Consider the following 17,532-nt stretch of genomic DNA (forward strand, 5'->3'; position numbering starts at 1 on the left):
TTAGTTTTGCTGTTGCTATCTGTTAATTGTCACCGAGATTTACTGACCGGCGTGGTGAAGTATGTACTCTTTGGTTCTTTCGGTAAAGTCAAGGTATAAAGAAAAAATTATAAATTAAATACTAGCATACGACGTTTCGATTGCAACACAAGCAATCGTCATCAAGTATAAATGAAATAGAAACACAAATCTAGTATACTTAGAAATGTAATGTAATACAACAGAGAGTCGGATAACATAACAGTCAACACCCCACCTGGTTGATTACGTTCTTCCCGAGAATGCTAAATTTGAGAGAGATAAAGCACAGAACCAGAGACATATAGACAGACATATAAGCAGACAGATATCACAGAGATACATAGGGAGAGGTGGTGAAGTATGGTCCATCAAGCCCCCACCCCCCAATGAACCAATGGGCAAGTGGAGGCATTCCTCTAGCAAGTGGATTAACACAGGCCAGTGTGTAAACGAGAGCTGTGGTTGCTATCGCCGTTTAAGGGTAGCCACGCGTGCTAACGTTGCGAGTTTATCTGACAAAAGTCGAAAGTTAAAGTTGCTGAGTTGTAGTATAAGGCCAGTGTTGAGCATAGTGTGCGTGTTATGTTTTATATTGTGTGTGTGTGAGTGATGTGTTTTTGTGGTGTGTGATGTGTGGGTGTGTGTGTTGTTGTGTGTGTGTGTGATGTGTGGGTGTGTGTATATTTCATGGTGTGTGTGTGTGTTATGCTGTCGTGTTTTTCTGTGTTTGTGTGTTTGTTTGTTTCCTGTTGCTGTGTGTTTGTAGTTTTTTACTTGCGTTTGTTTTGTAATGTGCAGTATGTTTGTGTTGTGGTGTGCGTAGTGGCTTGAGAAAGGAATTGCAGTGGGGAGCGGTAGTGTAGCGGTTAGCGCGCTACACTACGAACCTGGCGATCCGGGTTCGATTCCCGCTCACGGCGAACACCAGTGACGATTATCTGAACCGGTCCTGGGCCTCCCCTAGGTCGACTCAGCCTCAAATGAGTACCTGGTGCGGTGTGTAAACATCGCTACTAGGGAGACAAAGGCGGTCGGGCGTGGTGCTGGCCACCCACCCCCTCGTGTACCGTTCCGGCCTTCATAGGTGCTACGCTAACAGCACTTGCCCCGACAGTCTGTTGTTTTATTTTACTTTTATTAATTTAATTTTTTTTACCTACGTGACTTTACCAAAAAAACCTAAGAATATAGTCTGTTAAGGCTATACGGGGGATCTTTGTCTGTATATTGTAGAGTCCGTGTGGTTTGTGTTGTGGTGTGTGTTGTAGTGCGTGGTTTGTGTTGGTGTGTGTTGTGGTGTGTATCGTTGTGACGAAGGGTCATTTACCCGAAACGTCAACCATTTTATATGTATTTAAAATGTGTTGAGTTTCATTTTGACTGAAACCGCAGTGATGCTTACCGTGGTCCATGTAAGTGGTGAGCACACGGGACTCGATCTTCCGGCGCGGCAGTTGAAACAACAATGGACAAGTTTCACAAATCCCCGCAACTAAGATCACAGGCAGCACGAGTTCATGGGTGACACCGAAAGTTCAGTCGAGCGTCTGGCCAGCTAGGAAGAGTAGGCCAAATACCCCCTAGAAGTGGCCTCTAAGAGCCCCCCGCTAGTGGTGGCCCTTCCGCCAGCAGTGGCTTGAGAAAGGAATTGCAGGGCTGCGCCTCTTGCGCCACTGCAGCACAACCTGCATACCGCACTTACGCGGAGGAGCGGTGGCGCGGTGGTTAGCGCACCGTGCCACCTTGGTTCGATTCCCCCGCCATGGCGAGGAATCAGTGGTAAGCCGCTACTGCACCGTCCGCTCTCCTCCACTCTTCATGACACAAATAAACAACAACAGTGGCGTCACCACTGCACTTGTGCCAGGCTAGGTGCACTTTTAGGGCCGCGTGAAGTGCGTGCGTTGAAGGCTCGCCGCTCGCAGGAGGTCACGTGACAGACACACGTGTACCAGCAGAGGGCAACTGTCCGAGACAGAATCAGAATCTTTATTTACACTGGAGGAATCCGATGAGCTATAAAGCTCTTTTTCACAGATGTGCAGTAGGGGCACAAGGGTCAGAACATTACAACAAAGAACAACACACAAACATGATAGGAACGAAAAGTATAGGAGAGGTAAACAAATCACAACAATAGAAAACTCTAAACTTTTGTTGTCTCACCAGGTAAAGCCCACCGAGCTGTTACCTTCTTTTTCAGAAGCGACCTGGCCACAAATGATCGCTCAACAAATTGGGTTATCACGTGGACATAATGTATAGCAGCCAAATACTCTAACTCACTTGATGCAGCAAATCTGGCTGTGACGGTCCCACCTGATGACGGAGACTTGTGTTACCTCCGAAACGTCGTGATTTTTATTTTATTTTTATTCATTTTAATTTCATTTTATACCTACGTGACTTTACCGAAAGAACTAAGAGTATGAATCCTTGCAGTCACGAAAGCTTCAAATCTAGAAAAAAAACTCTAAATCATCTCAATGCATGTTTCTAAGTGTGCATTTCCAGATGCGCCACAGGTGTGCGACTTGTACCCCACTCTCGAGACGTTAACTCCCACGACTGCTTCACAGGAGGCCGTGGGTTTGGTCGCGGCCCTGACGCCTGCTGTATATTTGGAGTTTGCGTGTCTCTCTCCCCGTGATCGTGCGGATGTTTGTCCCGAGTCCTCCGGTTTCTCTCTCCACAGTCCACATTTAGAATCAACATGTTTTTAGAGCATTCGGCTGCAGTACATTTCCACGTGATAAGCCACCTGGCTGAGCTATCATTTGTGATAGCGAAGTCGCTTCGGGGAAAGAACTCCAGAGCTCAGTGGACCTTACCTTGCTGAGTTTTAGCTGCCTACTTTGTTGCTGGAGGGCGGCGAGATGTTATCTCCCTCGCCTGGTATGCAGGAGGTCGTGGGTTCGATCCCGACCCTGACGCCTGCTGCTGTATATTTGTATACTCTTTGGTTCTTTCGGTAAAGTCACGTAGGTATAAAATAAAATAAATCACGACGTTTCGGGCGCAACACAAGCGTCCGTCATCAGGTGGCGGACGCTTGTGTTGCGCCCGAAACGTCGTGATTTATTTTATTTTTCTACCTACGTGACTTTACCGAAAGCACCAAAGAGTATGGATTCCTGCAGTCACGAAAGCTTCAAATCAAGATTGTATATTTTGTAGTTTAAATGGTCTCCTCCGTGGTCGCGTGCATTTTTCTCCGGGTCTTCCAGTTTTTCTCTCCACGTTTAGCATCAACGCGCGTTCCGTGTATTTGCCGTAAATTTCCCACGTGATGATAAGCCCACCTCGTTGAGCTGATCATTGGCGATCGCCAGGCCGCTTCTGAGAAAAACAGATCTGCAGACCGCTCCGTAAGCTTCGTATGGGCAAATAAAAGTGGTGAAAAAAAATAGCAACTGCCCTTGGCGGTCGTGTCCTTCACGAGCCCCCTGCACAACACTCGCACACACCCACCCACCCACCATCTGTTGTCAGAGCTGTTTGAGCTCGGCGTGTAATTACCATGCAGCGCAGTGCCTAATTCTTCCCAGCGTGTCGTGAGAAAGACAAAACCTTGGTTGGCGGCGGCGGGGGGGGGACTGGAGGGCTTTTGGCCGGACCAGTTTGTCTGGAATGGATCGGAGAGACATAAATTTCAGTGGGGAGGTAGGAGGGAGGCACGGAGGAAGGAAGGAGGTTGGGGACGGACACGCACACACGAGTATCTCTTGCGGCGTTCCACGCGAGTCGCACGTGCTTGCTCAGAGTGAGGTTGCCGGGTCGTGTGATGGTAGATAAATCTTTCGCAACAAAAAAACCTGGCCCCTGGAATGTAATATCCGTTACTTTGTTCTCGACGATGCCAGGGGAACGATGCGCAGTGAAGAGTTGATCCGCCTGCTGCCGCCACTCAACCCGAAACGCCCCCCTCGATGTTGTCAGCTTGTTGGAAGCCAAGCAACTAAACTATAATAAAATAAACAAATATTTTACCAGGTAAGGCCCCATTGAGCTTGAGAGGGCTTTTTGTCAGAAGCGGCCTGGCCATTACAAATTATAGCTCAACGAAGTGGCTTATCACGTGGATATTCATAGCAGCCGAATACTTGAAATGCATGTTCATTCCAAATGTTGAGGGAAAAACTGGAGGACCTGGAGAAAAATTCACGCGACCACGTTGAGAGAGGCATGCAAACTCCAAATAGACAGGCGTCAGGTTTGAGATTGCACCCACGACCTCCTGTATACGAGGCGAGGTAGTTGACATCTCGCCACCGTGGCGACTGCTGATGTTGCTTTGGCAGTGTTGTACACACACACAGTGAACAACAACAACTCTGCACATTCGTTAACAACACTGTGGCCATAACACTGTGGCCATAAAAGCGAAGACAATAATAGGGAACGTTTCGGGCAACGACCCTTCTTCATAGCACAGGGCTGCACACACGCGCGTTTGAAACCCCGCCACACGCCAGCGCACAGACGGCTTCGCGCGTCTGCCCATCACCTCCCGTGCACCAGCCGTGCGCCGTGGGGCTGTGTGCCGTGGGGCTGTGTGCCGTGGGGCCGTGTGCCGTGGGGCCGTGCGCCGTGGGGCCGTGCGCCGTGGGGCCGTGCGCCGTGGGGCCGTGCGCCGTGGGGCCGTGCGCCGTGGGGCCGTGCGCCGTGGGGCCGTGCGCCGTGGGGCCGTGCGCCGTGGGGCCGTGCGCCGTGGGGCCGTGCGCCGTGGGGCCGTGCGCCGTGGGGCCGTGCGCCGTGGGGCCGTGCGCCGTGGGGCTGTGGCACTGCTTGCTGGCCAGCACGGCGCAGTGCGGCCCAGTCCGTTGCTGCGCGAGACCGTGGGCGCTGCGATGGCGAGATGTTAACTACCTCGCCTGGTATACAGGAGGTCGTGGGTTCGATCCCGATCCCGACCCTGCCGCCTGCTGTATATTTGGAGTTTGCGTGTCTCTCTCTCATCATCATCACGGTGGCTAGGAGATGTTAACTACCTCGCCTGGTGTACAGGAGGTCGTGGGTTCAATCCCGATCCCGACCCTGACGCCTGCTACTGTATATTTGGAGTTTGCTGTGTGTCTCTCTCTCTCATCATCATCACGGTGGCTAGGAGATGTTAACTACCTCGCCTGGTATACAGGAGGTCGTGGGTTCGATCCCGACCCTGCCGCCTGCTGCTGCTGTATATTTGGAGTTTGCGATGTGCCTTTATTCCCGGTGGTCGCATCGATTTGTTTTGGGGTCCTCCGGTTTTTCCCTCCACATTTACAATCAACGTGCATGTAGTGTATTTGGCTGCCATGACTGTCCACGTGATAAGCCACTTTGATTGGGCTATCATTTGTGGCCAGATCGCTTCTGAAAAATAGCTGTATAGCTCAGTGGGCCTTAAGGGCCGTCCATAAATGACGTCACGCACCTAGGGGGGAGGGGAGGGTCAGACATTTGTGACGAGGGGGGGGGGGGTTGAGAAATGTGACGTCACATCAAAATTGCGCAACTTTAAACAAATGTAGCAACACGTTCTACTTAATTAAATCGACTTTTTAATAAATGTTTTCTTCTACAACATCAGAGTGCAGCGCCACATTAAATACGCACTGCAATGACAATAGTTTAAAGCGATTTAGAGCATGTTTTATTTGGGGGGGGGAGGGGCAGAGCTTTGTGACATCATATTTGAGGGGGGGGGTCTGACGTTTTGTGACGCCATGTGACGACGGGGGGGGGGTAAAAAAATCGTCCAAAATCGCGTGACTTCATTTATGGACGGCCCCTTACCATGTAATTTAAATGTTTAGTTTAGTTTCTATACGTTACTTTTGCGGTTCCACGTCCACGCTCTTCTCCTTTTATCAACCTGACCATCGTGGTGTGTTGCTGTGTGTATGGTGTGTGCTGTGTGTGTGTGGTGTGTGCTGTGTGTACGGTGTATACGCGTGCGAGTGTGTGTGTTGCGTGGGGAGCGGTGGTGTTGCGGTTAGCGCGCTGCGCTACGAACCCGGCAAACCGAGTTCGATTCCCGCTCACGGTGACACCAGTGACAATTATTTTAACCGGTCCTGGGCCTCCCCTAGGTCGACTCAGCCTCAAATGAGTACTTGGTGAGGTGTGTGAAAATCAGTACTGGGCAAAGTCGGCTGACGTGGTTCTGGCGAGACCACTCCCCTCCGTGTGCCTTCCTAATAGACGCGACTCGTTAAGGGCACTTGCCCCAACTGTCTGTGAAGGCTATAGGCGGATCTTTGTCTTTGTTGTAACTGTTGTGACATCTCCATTGTCTGTGTGTGTGTCAACAGAAACAACAACAACAACCACCACCAAACAAAGAGTTCAAGGAAGAAACTAAAACTATCGGTGAAATCGCAATGTTTAGATATTGCTAAGATGTTTACTGAAATATAATGATGCTAGAGCGATCAACATGCCTTGTGTGTTGGAGATGATGAGTTAAATAGGGTACTATATTTAAATAAATAGTACTATAGTTTAATAGTGGAGTACTATCGTAACTTTTGTAACGTAGTGTAAACATTTTTGATATTAATAATTATCAATATTATAACACAAATATACAAGTTAAAGGCAAAGTGCTAGTTAAATGTGAATAATATGTGATCTTTTTAAAGCTACAATTGTAATAGTCGCAGGTGTAAAACTGCCCAACGTACAAAGTAGAAGATATTCAAATCAACATCGTTTATTTTTGTTGCTTGTTTATTTACATTCTGCGATATTAATATACCGTATAATTAACACGCATTTAACCCGAAAAAAACTTAACTGCATTTTCACAACATTTAATACAACTAACTACAGTGATATATCGTACACAAACATAATTAGCACGCAAATATATAAAACCGAACATTTGAAATAACATTCAAAACAACCACCACCAACCACAGCAGCAACAACAACAACAGAAGTATAAACGATGCAATAAAAAACTGAATTAGAGATCGAAACGACGGCGGCCAATAATTGCCCGAGGAACTAAAGGACAGCGACCTCCAGCTGCCCTCTCAACGACCCAGCAAGTGCCCCAAGGTGACACAACGTCTGGGAGGCTCAACCTGAGCACGCGGTGAGCTGGAAGCCACACCCACTGTCGGCCCCGCCCACTTTTTTGTGACGTCACCTCGCCCACTGAACCGCAAGCACCGCCCACGCGCGTTGTGAGTGGCCGCCTCCCCCTCCCCTCGTTCCTTTCCACTCCTGCTCAGAGGCTCCAACCGACTCCTCTGCCAGCCCACGACCTACCCCACCGATCGTCATCTCTGTTGACTATTTGCCCCCCCCCCCACCTTCCTGCCCCCCCCCCCGCGCCCCCCGGGCCCCCGTATCATGGATCACGCGTGCAGCCAGGACATTTAAAAACCGCGAACAAAATCTCAACTTCCACCAAAAACAATACTCGGGCATCCCCCTCTTCAACCAGCAGACCCACCCTCCTCCACCTGTCCCGCAGCCTTGAGATGAAGCTGGCACCGTGGCTCCCGCTGCTGGCGCCGCTGCTGCTGCTGGCGTTGGCGCTGGAGCCCCGGCCGGCGAGCGCCTCGCTGGTCGTTGTGAACCGGGGCCTGGCGGTGCCGAGGGGCGGCCGGGTCCTGCTGACGAGCCAGGAGCTGCGGGTGGAGGAGGCGGCGGCGGCCAGCGGTGACGCGTGCCGCCTGGAGGTGGTGCACAACGAGCCGATCACGCAGCGAGCCGGCAAGGTGGCGCCGCACGTAAGCGCGGGCGAACCGTCGTCGTGGTGGTGGCGGCGGCGGCGGCGGTGGTGTCTGGTGGTTTTGTGGTGGTTGTGCGGTGCGGAGTAAACATCGGCACATTCCCTTGTGTGTGCCTTGCCGGCCTTCGAAGTTGCTACTCGCTAAGAGCACTTTCCGCAAAAGTCTGTTAAGTCTTTCCAGGGGATCTTTGTCTTTGTTGATAGATGCGTTGGTTGTTGTAGTAGCACATGTTGTATTGTCATTATCTTCACGCTCAAAAATCATAAACAACTGCCACTACTATTATAATCATCATCAACACTTTCACGACCGCCATCCTCATCATTGATAATAATCAACAGCACTCACTGGCAGTATCATCATCAACAACACTATCACGATGCATACCAATCCTATCATCATCTTTATCTTCAAACGTCATCAAAGATCATCATCATCAACCACACTCTCACTTAATTCTAGATTTGAAGCTTCCGTGACTGCAAGGATTCGTACTCTTAGGTTTTTTCGGTAAAGTCACGTAGGTAAAAAATAAATAATAAAAAATAAATAATAAAAATAATAGAAGAAATAATAGAAATAAAATAATAAATCACGACGTTTCGGAGGCAACACAAGCTTCCGTCTTCAGGTGGAACCGTCACAGCTAAAATTACTGCATCAAGTAAAGAGACATCCCAAGAGACCCGACCTTGTATATATACTGGTTGAGGGGGGAGGAGCCAGTCTGATCATCACCACCACCACCGCCCTGCCTCACCGCAAGTTCGCCGCTGGCCCTGTGCAGGTGTTCAACTGCCGCTGGGCCCCGGGGGAGGTGAGCTACACTCACCACGGCACTCCGCTGCTGGACCACGACCTCGTGCTGCTGCGGCTCTACCGGTGAGCTGGGCAAGGTCCCACGTCGCTCCACCACCGCCCAGGGCTCCCCTTTAGTTGGTGCCCCCCCCCCCCCCCACCATCGTAGCTTGCCTCAAGGAAGGCAGGAAACCTCCCCCCGCCTCCCCGAAGGTGGCCAACGATGTACGTTGGACACTGCTGTACCCCACTCTACGAGATGTTAACTACCTCGCCCGGTATACAGGAGGTTGTGGGTTCAATCCCGACTCTGACGCCTGTAGATGTTATCAGAGTTTGTCTGCGTGTTCAGCACAAGTGCGTGTGGTGATCACGCAGACTTGACTCCTTGCAAAACGTTGCTATTTGGTGGTTGAACATCTTAACACGTGTTTTATTTCATGGGACCTCCTTTGCCAGTACCAAAATATGAGAATAGGTTTTCCCCTTTTTCATGGCAACAAAACAGGCGTTGAGATGTTAAAACACCAAACTGGGCGCCTTTTGGCGTCCTCTGGTCTAAGACCGTTTGAGACGAGGCTCAAAAGAAAGCTGTCTCTGGTGTGGACCAATCAGTTTCAAGGACAATGCCTTTATTATCAGAGTATGTTTTTTGTTTGCATTCTGACCACAAGTATTGTGGTTAATGCAGACATGATTCCTTGTAAAAGGTTTCAGTTTGGTGTTTTAACATCTTAACACAACTGTTTGGTTGCCAGAAAAAAGGGAAAAAACCTATTACCATATTTTGGTACTGGCAAAGGAGGTCCCATGATATAACACCAACACTGTAACTATACCACTATAACTATACCACCTACATTATAACACTAAAACTATAACACTACAACTATAATACTATAACTATAAAACGAACTATACGACTAAGTACCTCGTGACTACCTCCTGGTTACAACCTCCCCAGGAAGGAGTGGGTCCACACCCAACAGCTTCAGGACCGGTCACAGCCCGTGACTCGCCAACCTCCACCGAAGGGGCATGAGAGCAAGCGCCTTGTGTTCCTGTGGGCTGGAGCAAACCCACGCACCACATCCTAGAAGTCTGCCCAATTCACAAAGTCAGCGGAGGCCGACTCGCCCTCAATACAGCAGCACCGGAAGCAACCGCTTGGCTTAGGGACTTTGCATTCACTAAAATAAAAAAAATAAAAAAAATAAAAAAATTAAAAAAACACATTTAAGCACTGGTGCTGCTCAGACTGACTCTGCACGTTGCTTGGACTCCGAGTCCACGACTCAGAATGGAAGAACGGCGAACGGCAGCCGTGGCAAGAGTTGGAGTGATGACGTTCCCCACAGCAACGGCTCTTGCGACAGCGACTGTCCCGTTGCACTTTGACTCGCGATCCGTTTTGTCTTTCGGCAAATCTTAACCCTTTCCCATTCTGAGACGTCTGCAAGTTGTGTGTGTGTCGGGGGGGGGGGTCGCATTCACTGCTAAAGCTCGGAACGGACAAGCAGCTCAGTGTTCATGTTATGTTTAGAGGCGTAGCGCCGTTGTTTTAAAAGACGTTTTACTCGCCACAAAGAACCGTAGCGACACGACTCTACGCACCCTAAGACAGCTGGCGCCAAACTGTGCCACATGCTCTCCCGCATAGCCTCGTGGGATCCTCGGTACCAATCAATTCACTTTATTTTTTCTTCTGGTTCCATTTTGACGATGCACACGTACATCATCAGAACGGAATCGGAAGAAAAACTGACGACGTACGCGCACGTTCGTCATCGGAACGGAAAAAGTATAAGATTAAACAAAGTCCCTGTACTCTGGCCGCAGCTTCTCGGACTCGGACACGCAGCTGGAGCTGGTGCGCCTGCTCGTGACCATCGGCGAGCCGGCGCCGGGTACCGCGCTGCTCCTGCCGGGCCCCTCGCCGCTCCGCGTCGCGTCGTTCATGGGCACGAGCGGCGCCCTCGATCGCTCCGTCCTGTCGCTGGCGCCCGACGCCGAGAACCCGGCGCGCGGCCGCAGCTGCTGGATCCGCGTGCCGAGCGAGGAGACCGGCCTGCCGGCGCACGGCCGCCTCGTCGCGCCCCACCGCGACGGGGCGGCGGACGCGGATTCCGGTCCGGATCCGGAGGGCGGGCGGGGAGACACGCCGCACTCCTTCGGCGGCGCCGGCGGCGGAGAGTTGGCGCCGCCGCCGCCGCCGGGCGGCGAGAGGTTGAGTGCGGTGGGAGCGGTGCTGGGCAGGGTGCCCTGCGAGCGCTTCCTGAGCATGGGGCTGCGTTACGAGCACCTGAGCCCGCCGGGCCCCGACGTGGACTACGTGCCCCTGGTGCTGGAGATCCGGGATGGCTCGCGCGGCCAGCCGCACAGAGTAGGGCACGCGTGTCGGTGTGTGTGTGTGTCGTGTCTGTGTGTGTGTGTCGTGTTTGTACCTGGTGCGGTGTGTAAACATCGTCACTAGGGAGACAAGGCGGCCGGGCGTGGTGTTGGCCACCCACCCCCTGCCCTTTTGTGACCCCCACGTGCTCTCTGTTCGAGTTTAGTTTGTTGTCCTCTCCCCCGCTCCCGCACCTCAGATTAGCACGGTTGGCTACGTACGGTGCGAAAGAAGTTCAACGTATGTACATGACTGTGGGTCCGTCTGCCCGCGGACTCTCCGTCCGTCCGCAATAGGTGGAGCACATGTGGCTGCCCGTGCACATCGAGGGCGCCGTGCCCAACCAGCCGCCGCACGCCGCCCCCATGTCGTCCTTCATCCTGGAGGTGGACCAGTTCATCCTGACGCCCATCAGCGTCGCCTCGCTCGACGCCAAGGACGGCGAGACGCCGCGCCACGACCTGGTGTTCAACGTCACCGAGCCGCCCGCCGAGGGCTTCCTCACCCACCTGAGCGACCACACGCGGCCCGTCACCTCCTTCACCTGGAGGGACCTCAACGAGATGCTCGTCGCGTACCAGCCGCCCAACTCGAGCCACGCCGAGCGACGCACCTACGAGGTGGGTGGGCGCACGGGGAGGGGGGCGGGCGGGAGAGCGGACATGGCGGGTGGACAGGAGGGCAGACAGGTGGGCAGGCACGGAAGCAGGCAGGATGGTGGGAAGGAGGGCGGGGGGAGGGTGAGTGAGGTAAGCGTCAAGCTCTGTGTGGATATTGGACAGAGTGGAGGCTGCCTGTCCATGTCTCTCTGACTGGCTGGTTGTGTTTCTAATACAGCACAGGCAGTCCGTCAGTCTAGCTGGCTGTTGGTTGACTCTGTGAGTGACTGTGTTGGTTTGTTCTACTGGTCAGAGTACAGGCTGGTTGCCTGTCTGACTGTGAGCGTCTGTCCAACAGAACACAGGCGGGCTGGGTGTCTGTCTGTATTAATGTCGGTCACTCTGGCTGTGTGTCTACCTAATAGAGCACAGGCAGGGTGCTTGTCTCTGTCAGGGTCTGCAATGGCTACACGGCTGAATCCGAGTCTGTGCAATGGTCTGTCTGTCTAGCTGGCTGGTGAGCGGCTGGACTTTTGCCCATGTATCCGTGTCTATGGAGCTGTGTGTCCTGTGGTTCTGGTGTCACGCACACACGAACGCACACACGCTTCTAACGCGCGCACGCACGCACACTCACACGGCAGGCGGAGTTCGAGGTTCACGACTCGTACTTTGCTCGGAGCGCCCCGCTGATGCTCCACATCTCCATCCGCAACACGGAGACCAACGCGCCCCGCGTCTCCTGGAACATGGGTGTGCGATGCGCGGCCCCACACGGACACTCGCAAAGATCTCCCCTCCCCCTCCTAACCCCGATAGTCTTGAACGTGAGGGCAAGTGCTGTTGGTGAGGTCCTATGGAGGCCCGCACGGCACACGAAGCGGTGGGTGGCCAGCACCACGCCCTGCCTCCTTTGTCTTCCCCAATGCCGATGTTTGCACACCGCACCGGGTACTCGTTAAAATTCTGAGTCGGCCTAGGAGAGGCCCAGGAAGAGTTTGGATATTCGTCACTGCTGTTGGCCGTGAGTAGGCATCATACTCGGGAAGCCGCTCCCCACACGCACACAACAACAGCCACATCACCACAGCGCTTGTGCCAGGCTAGGTGCACTCTGAGGCCACGTGAAGCATGGAAGGAGGTCCCGGGACAGTCTTAGGGGATGACTGACCTAGATGGTACCTGCACACCGTTGGGATGCATGCTTCAGGTCCCGTGTGTTCCTTATTGTGTCAATTGTGTGCTGTGTGTACGTTGAACGTCTTCCCCACCGTACGTAGCCAACCACGCTAATTGGAGGTGCGGGGGAAGGACAACAAACTAAGCGCAAAAATGAGTTCTAAAGAAATTCGTTTTCAAACGAGATTATTTAAAAGTGCATCGCTCCAGTGGCTTCCTAATATCGGACGGAAGAACGTTCCAGACGACCGCAGAAGCGCAATGCAGTGACCATCTTTGTGTGATGGCTCACCATGCCCCTGTGTGCTCCCGTCGCCCCCCCCCTCCATCTCCACCCCCTCCATCTCCCCCCCTACCTCCCCCCTCCATCTCCCCCCCACCCCTACACCCCATGGTCCTCCACCCTCCCCCCCGCCCCCGTGTGCACCCCCACCCCGCCCAGGCCTGGACCTGCTGGAGGGGCAGTCGCGGGCCATCACGTGGGACCGCTTCCAGGTGGTGGACAACGACGACTTGGCCGCCGTGCGCATCCTCGCCGTGGACGGCCTGCAGCACGGGCGCCTCAGCGTGCGCGGTGGGGAGGGTGGGGGGGGTAGGTGGGGGGGGAGGGTAGGGGGGGTGGGTGGGGGGGGAGGGTGGGGGGGGTGAGAGGAGGGGGTCTCACACGTGGGTGGGAGAAGGGGCCACGGAGGGGACCCGGGGTGGCTGGGGCACGGCGGTGCGGTGTGCAGCGTGCGCAGTAGGGCAGGCGACGCGTGCAGCCGCAGGCACTCGATGAGCTCTCCCACCCTCCCTCCCCCCCCCACCCCCCCCCCCCCCCCCATAGGAGGTAAGGGCTTCTCGTTCTCGGTGCGCGACCTGCGCGACGGCGCCGTGCGCTACCACCACGACGGCAGCGACGGCGCCCGCGACCACGTGGCGTTCCGCGTGACGGACGGCCGCCACTCTGCGCGCCACTCCTTCCCCGTGCGCGTGGCGCCCGTCGACGACACGCCGCCGGCGCTCGTCATCGCGCTGGCGCTCGCCGCGTGCGCCGGCGAGACGGTGCTCGTCTCGCCCGAGGTGCTGCGCGCCAGCGACCCCGACGAGCCGCACGACGACGGCAGGGTGCTCTTCACCGTGACGGCGCCGCCCGCCGCCGGGCGGCTGCTCCGTAAGGACGAGCCGGGCGGCCCCGGTGAGTCACTTCGTGATCCGCTAATCCCCACCCGCAACCCGCGACTCGCCTCTCGATTCGCATATATTGGTGGTGCGATGTGTACCGTTGGGTTAGCGATGCGGTGAATTGTCGAGTCTCGCGGTGGTAACGTATGTGTGTATGCTGAACTTCTTTCGCAATCGCACGTAGCCAACCGTGCGAATTGGAAATGTCTCACAGCAGGGTTCGATTCCCGACTCGGGCGCCCTGTGTAGTTTTGTGCGTTCTCCCCCTATCCTGCGTGGGGTTCCTCCGGGTTCCTCCCATAGCTTAAAAAAAGAAACGAGTGTAACTGGCATTGGTTGTGGCGCGGGCTTCGTGTGCGGTCGTGGCGAGGGCTTCGTGTGCGATTGTAGCGAGGGCTTCGTGTGCGATTGTAGCGAGGGCTTCATGTGCGGTCGTGGCGAGGGCTTCATGTGCACTCGTGGCGAGGGCTTCGTGTGCACTCGTGGCGAGGGCTTCGTGTGCGCTCGTGGCGAGGGCTTCGTGTGCGCTCGTGGCGAGGGCTTCGTGTGCGCTCGTGGCGAGGGCTTCGTGTGCGGTCGTGGCGAGGGCTTCGTGTGCGCTCGTGGCGAGGGCTTCGTGTGCGCTCGTGGCGAGGGCTTTGTGTGCGCTCGTGGCGTGAGCAGGGCAGCCCGTGGAGCGGTTCCTGCAGAGGGACCTCTTCGACGGCCTCATCTTCTACGAGCACCGCGGCGGCAAGGAGCTGCACGACTCCTTCGAGTTCGTGCTCTCGGACACGCACGAGCCTCCGAACGTGTCCGACAAGCAGGCACGCGCACCCCCGGGGGACGGGGGGGGGGGGTTCCAGATGGGGGGGTGGGGGGCGGTGGAGGTGGTCGAGGTTGGAGGGGGTCGAGCTTGGGGGGGGTCGAGGTTGGCGGGGGGGGGGTTGAGGTGGGGGGGGGGGGCCGCGTGGACGTGACTGCGCCGCTTTCGCGTAGCGCAGGCTGCAGTGGGTTCACCAACGTTCGTTAATAAGCACTGCAAGGCCTTGGAAGGAAAAATATATAATCGTAGTAATGGGTAACGATTCTGGCAATACCCCCTTCTTCTGCATGGCACTTTTGCCCAAAACGTCGCCTGTTATATATTCACAGTTTAACGCCTAGTCGGCTTTCGTGACCAATATTATCCATCATCGAGGTTTTTGGGTTTAAGACCGAAACAGGAGGATCTCTCCACAACTCTGGCTGTCGCCTGATTGTGCTCGTTGTAATTACCGGAGAAACGTCGCGATAGTCGAATTGCAAATGTTGTCGTGGGTTTACGCTCCAACACGCCGGTGTGCTGTCGGGGTAAAGAATTGCCATGTTTTCTCAACGTGACAAACCCTACTAGTTGGCTGTGTCCGGTGGTGGCGGGCTTAACGACGCATTTTTATTCACGCGATCTAACCCCAAAAACCTCCGAGGATCACAAATGCCGCTGACGGGGACGCGTCGAGCACCACGCTCCGTCCATCTCAAGAGGCGGGTCGTCCTCGGCCATGGCGGTGCCGTGCGGCCGCGAACGTCGCCCGCTCGTCCGACTGACCCCCCCCATGCGCGCAGACCATGACGGTGCACGTGACGCCGGTGGACAACGAGGTGCCGCGCGAGGTCGCGGGCGGCGCACGGCGCACCCTGGCGGTGCGCGAGACGGAGCTGGCGGTGCTGACGCGGGAGATGCTGCGGTTCAGCGACGCCGACACGCCCCCGCAGGAGCTGCTCTACGTCCTCGTGCGGCCCTGCCGATTCGTGGACGGCGCCGGGTGAGGGTGGCGGTCTTGCCGGCGGCGGCGGGTGATTTTGAATCGCCGTGGTATCACGGCGGCGATGTTACGATACCGCGTGCACGTTGACCGTCCCCGCGACGTCATTATAGGCGCACGTCTGCCAAGCTTGTCCCATAGTTTGGGTTTTGCTGGATTTGGCGGTCCCACCAGAGCTGGAGTTTAGCCACGTGAAGTGCAGAACCTTTTCTTTAGAACCGCTGACTGTGTTCAGTTTGTTGTCCTTCTCCCCGCACGCGTGATTAGCGCGGTTGGCTACGTACGGTGCGAAAGAAGTTTAACATGCGTACGTACAACCGAATTTAAGTGAAAGGTTTTATGTTTGTTGGTATCCAGGCTGGGACCGTAAACTCTGTTCAATTGTGTAAATCTGGTTAAACCACAAGTGGTGGAAACCTCGATGTCTGCCAACAATGTCAGGAGCGCCAGCTCAGCGCTTGGCCTCCACACGGCACTCCGTCCGAGTCGGTTCTTCTCGATGCACGGCGGTGGCTACACTGCTGCACGTGGCTGCCTGTAATCTAGCGCTGTGGAGGTGGCAGCGAGGGTTGGTGGATCACGAGCCTCACGATTAGGAGGTGCCGCTGGCATACCCTGGCTCTGCCAGAAGCAGATGGGATAGAGTGTTTCCCCCTCGCATGCGTGGGTTTACTCTGGAGTGCTCCGGTTTCCTCCCACATTTAAACACTCATCAGCTCTTTCCCGTATGTGTACGTCATCAGTTTTTCTTCCGATTCTGTTCCGATGACGTATGTGTACATCATGAAAACGAAACCATAAAAATAAGTGTATCGGTACAGAGGCTCCCACAAGGCCGTGCGGGAGGGCGTGTGGCACAGTTGAGCCGCTCGCGCGTTCCGAGATTCAGAGGCGAACGGGACCGCCCACCCTGCAACTTGCGGACGTCTCCGAACGGGAAAGGATTAATTGGCCGGTAACACCTTCATATACAGAGGACCGCAGAGCTCGGGCGATTGTGGCCGCCGGCTCTCCGTGTGATCGCCATCGACTCGCCGCACTCAAGAACCCAGTTTAATGGGGGGGGGAGGGGGGCGGGTGCCCGGATTTGAACCCAGGATATTAGCGGTTGCCAGCTCAGTGCTCTCTGAGCCCCGAGCCAGCCGGCCTCCTGCCTGGTTAAACGAACATCGAATGCTGCCGGGTTTTTTTTTTCTTTCCTCCGGTGTTCTCCGTGCAAGAGATTCATCGTGGGACTGTCGCGGCAGCGTTGACGTCGGCTTGTGTCGTGTGCCTCGACAGCGGATCCCTGGACGCCGGGAAGCTCGTGTCAATGGACAGCATGACCAAGGCGACGAAAGATGCTTCGGTGGCTGAGATCCGCTCCTTCACACAGGTTGTTATCATAATTCTTATCTGGCCGTCGCCTGATGAAGCTGGTTGTAATTACTGGTGGAACGTCGTACTCAGATTGTAAATGTTGAGGCTTGGCTCTCCCACACACCGGTTAGTGCTGTACTAGTATACTACACTATACACTACACACTAGTGCTGTACTAGTGACGAATTGGCCACGTTCTGTTTACGTGACAACCCTTACTAGTTGGCTGTGTCGGGTGGTGGTGGGTTTTAACGACACATTTATATATTTACGCGATCTAAACCAAAAAAACCTCTATTATGGATTATTATTACTACTACTACTGCGATGCTTCATTCGGCAAGAAACTGACCCCGAGTTCGATTTACGCTCACGGCCAACACCGGTGACCATTATCTGAACCGGTCCTGGGCCTGCCCTAGGCCTCAAATGAGTACCTGGCGCTGCGTGTAAACATTGCCACTGGGGAGACAAAGGCGGTCGGGCGTGGTGCTGGCCACACCAC

At 54.6% G+C, this 17,532-nt stretch overlaps 1 protein-coding gene across 1 annotated transcript in view; it reads left to right on the forward strand.

Annotated features, from left to right (window-relative positions):
• The window catches only part of FREM1 (FRAS1 related extracellular matrix 1), a 57,448-nt gene that overhangs the window by 589 nt on the left and 39,327 nt on the right, over positions 1-17,532 (forward strand). Inside the window, exons 2-12 of the mRNA XM_078605428.1 lie at positions 6,318-7,105; positions 7,490-7,748; positions 8,539-8,633; positions 10,389-10,932; positions 11,235-11,558; positions 12,182-12,290; positions 13,159-13,290; positions 13,543-13,893; positions 14,544-14,686; positions 15,468-15,667; positions 16,949-17,042. Of these exons, the coding sequence (XP_078461554.1) occupies positions 7,497-7,748; positions 8,539-8,633; positions 10,389-10,932; positions 11,235-11,558; positions 12,182-12,290; positions 13,159-13,290; positions 13,543-13,893; positions 14,544-14,686; positions 15,468-15,667; positions 16,949-17,042 (2,244 nt within the window). The 5' untranslated portion in view covers positions 6,318-7,105; positions 7,490-7,496. The remainder of the gene's footprint in view (positions 1-6,317; positions 7,106-7,489; positions 7,749-8,538; positions 8,634-10,388; positions 10,933-11,234; positions 11,559-12,181; positions 12,291-13,158; positions 13,291-13,542; positions 13,894-14,543; positions 14,687-15,467; positions 15,668-16,948; positions 17,043-17,532) is intronic.

The sequence above is a fragment of the Lampetra planeri genome, chromosome 24 (genome assembly GCF_965212315.1).
Source record: "Lampetra planeri chromosome 24, kcLamPlan1.2.h2, whole genome shotgun sequence".
NCBI classification, from domain to species: domain Eukaryota; kingdom Metazoa; phylum Chordata; class Hyperoartia; order Petromyzontiformes; family Petromyzontidae; genus Lampetra; species Lampetra planeri.